Genomic DNA, 3471 nt, shown 5'->3' with positions numbered 1-3471 from the left:
TATGGCTATTAGCCTATTAGTAGATTTTGAGTTATATATGAGCTGCTTTATTTTATGCTATTTATTACGATTTGTATATACATAAAATCTTGTGAGATTTTATGAGACCAAATAATAATAATAATAATAATAATAATAATAATAATAATAATAATAATAAAGCAGAAATAAGAATAATGCGGAAATAAAAAGAAGAGTAATCATTTGTGTGGTACTTTATGCACATGCACGACATAAAATATTTGGTTAGCAATTTCAATTTATTTTCTCTCTCCTATTTTATTTTCACTCTCCGTTTGATTAGAGTTTTCAACTCATCTAAGTTGAGTTTCATTCTTCTAAAAAACTGAAATCAACCAATTAAGTGTATCAACTAGGAAAGATAGCGTGCAAAAATGTGTTGAAAGAAACCTGTCCCTCTCAGCCTCAGTTATCAAAGTCATGGTAACCCTGGCCCTTAGTCATCACAAACATTTCACTTCTTCCAAGCCATCATTAATAAATAGATCAGCATTGTCTAATGTCCAATATTTTGTTTCACCCCCTCCATAGGCATGAGGCATACATATGAACTCAAATTCAATCTGTTAGATCAGTTACTATAAATAGAATCAACCAACCCCTTGCTTGTTTTTTGTTCCTCTCTTCTCTTGTTATTTTAATCATAGGTAGGAATAAAAGGGGTATGGTTTTGTCTTATTGAGTGACACAAGAAGCTCCTTGTGATACCAGACCCTACAAATAGTACAACACAGGCATTAATAGATACTGGGTGAGATCAACCTCTCTCTGGAGTCAACATCTGCTGCTATACTTGTAAGATATTACAACAGTTTTGAAACACTGCCACTTGTTTTTTGGATTCTGAATCTAGCAAGTGGAACTAAGGAAGGTTGCTTTTGGAATATAGGGCCTACTTGTTTTGCTTTCGTTGAACGTTCTACAATCAAGAAAATGGAGATTTAGAGAGAGGAGAGGGAGGTTCATATTGAGAATTTTGGATCTATATGTGATAAGGTTTGGTGGTTATTTTCCTGAACCCAAAGAACAAGGAAATGTTGACGGAGAACTTCAAAGAACAGCTTGCTTTGTCTGTTAGAAGCATCCAGTGGAGCTATGCAATATTCTGGTCTACTTCATCTACCCAACCCGGGTACTAACTTCTAACTAACTGTTTCCATGAATTTCAGTTCTGTTTGTGATTTTTTTTTTTCATTTCTGTTTCTTGAATATGTGTTGTTTGTGAAAATACCTGAATGGACTTCATATGATGAGACACATCATGACTTGTTTCTTCTTCTTCTTCTCTAATATGAACAACTCAATACAATAGCTTCTTAGAGAACACCACAATTCAATAATACTACTATTCAAAATCAATTTCTTTCTATTCATGGTGCCCATTTAGCAGGGTGTTGAGTTGGGGGGAAGGATATTACAATGGAGACATTAAGACAAGGAAGACAAGTCAAGGAGTGGAACTCAATTCTGATCAGATAGGGTTGCAGCGGAGTGAGCAGCTTCGAGAGTTATACAAGTCCCTCAAAACTGTAGAAGCCAGCCCTCAAACCAAAAGGCCTTCAGCAGCACTGTCTCCGGAGGATCTCACAGATACAGAATGGTACTATTTGGTTTGCATGTCCTTTGTATTCAACATTGGCCAAGGGTAATAATAGTGACACTAATAAATCTTCTCTTATTTTCTCTTTTCACTTCATCTTTTTTACTGGATCACTAAATTGTCAAATCTCTGTATGTTGGAAGGTTACCAGGAAAGGCTCTTGCAAAAGGTGAACCAATTTGGCTGTGTGATGCTCCTTCTAGTGATTGTAGAGATTTTAGTCGCTGTCTTCTGGCTAAGGTATGATTCTGCTTTCTGCCTATTATTTCTTCTGTATTTTTTTCTTCTTTTGTTGGGACATAATGTCTCTAATTTATCTTTGGTTGGTCTTTTCTCCATCGCTGCACTTTCTCCTCTGTTATGCTCAGAGTGCATCCATTCAGGTACCATCCTCTTATTCTAAGACCATGAGTATTGTGATTACTCATAGTAATTCAAGTTTATTAGGAAATATCTCACTAATGTGCTGTGTAATTTTCGTTTCTCAGACAGTGGTGTGCTTTCCTTTTATGGATGGGGTCATTGAGCTGGGTACAACTGATTATGCAAGTTTCCACTTTATCTGAACTTTATTGTTATTTTTCTTTCAATTCCTCCCCTCATAACCATGTTGCTTTGATTTATATTTTTTTAGGTCTCAGAAGATCTCAGTCTCATTCAACAGATCAGAACTTCCTTCTTGGATATTCTTGATGTCGGTGTTCATAATGTACATGGAGCATTTAATGCGAAACAATCTCAAGAAGTAGGAGGTGCATTAATCAGCATAACTTCTCCTAATAACAGTTCAAATGCATTTCAAGCCAATCAACCACCAGATGAAACATTCATGGTTGAAAGGATAAATAATGGCACCTCTCAAGTCCAAAGTTGGCAAATTATGGATGATGAATTGAGCAATGCTGTTCATAATTCTAGTGACTGCGTATCTCAAACTCTTCACAGTCCTGAGAACGTTGCTTCTCTTCCAAAGGGTGAAAACCTCACTGATAGTGCCAAAGACCTTCAAAAGTGCAATAACTCAAAAATGACATTAGTTGATCCTCGAAGCGATGATTGGCATTATCAGATGGTTCTTTCTACCCTTCTAAAAAGCTCAGACCAGTTAATCATGGGGATGCATTTTCAAAATTTTCATCAGGAATCAAGCTTTACAAGTTGGAAGAAAGCTGGGTCAGTGAGCTACCAAAGGCCAAGAACTGGAGGAAGCTCACAAGCTTTATTGAAGAAGGTATTGTTTGAAGTTCCTCGGATGCACTTGGATGGGATACTTGAGTATCAAGAAGAGAATGACTTTAAGGAAGCAGTGAGAACAGAAGCTGATGAAAATGGCATGAACCATGTTTTGTCAGAGAGAAGGAGAAGAGCAAAACTAAATGAAAGGTTTTTAACCCTTAGATCAATGGTCCCTTCAATTACTAAGGTAACCATTTATATATAGTATTCCCTTGATTGTTGAGGTTGTAATCCTTTAAATGTCGCTGCTGAAATTAACCATATGATCCATCCATCCCTGCAGGATGACAAAGTTTCGATACTAGATGATGCAATAGAATACCTTAGAAAGCTTGAAAAAAGGATAAAAGAGTTGGAAGCTCATAAGGATCTAACAGACAGAGAGGCTAGAACTAAAAGATCACCTCAAGATATGGTGGAGAGGACTTCTGATAATTATTTTAACAAAACGGATAACGGCAATAAATCGATGGCGAAAAAGAGGAAGTCTCGGGACATAGATGACACAAGGCCAGAGATTAATTCAGAATCTTTACTAAAAGGAAGTTCTACTAATGATGTTGCTGTTAACATCAATGAGAATAATGAAGTTGTGATTGAAATGAAATGCCCTT

The 3471-nt window shown here is 36.4% G+C and overlaps 1 protein-coding gene across 1 annotated transcript in view; it reads left to right on the top strand.

The window, feature by feature from the left end:
• Window positions 1-413: 413 nt before the first annotated feature.
• LOC107479936 (transcription factor GLABRA 3) overlaps window positions 414-3471 on the top strand; it is a gene marked incomplete in the record, with an annotated part of 3724 nt that continues 666 nt past the window's right edge. The window contains 7 exon segments of the mRNA XM_016100048.3: window positions 414-1153; window positions 1412-1666; window positions 1765-1861; window positions 1990-2004; window positions 2110-2166; window positions 2256-3044; window positions 3141-3471. Coding sequence (XP_015955534.1) covers window positions 1056-1153; window positions 1412-1666; window positions 1765-1861; window positions 1990-2004; window positions 2110-2166; window positions 2256-3044; window positions 3141-3471 — 1642 coding nt within the window.

Source organism: Arachis duranensis, chromosome 3, assembly GCF_000817695.3.
Source record: "Arachis duranensis cultivar V14167 chromosome 3, aradu.V14167.gnm2.J7QH, whole genome shotgun sequence".
Taxonomy (NCBI): domain Eukaryota; kingdom Viridiplantae; phylum Streptophyta; class Magnoliopsida; order Fabales; family Fabaceae; genus Arachis; species Arachis duranensis.
This window is presented reverse-complemented; position numbering and strand designations above follow the sequence as displayed.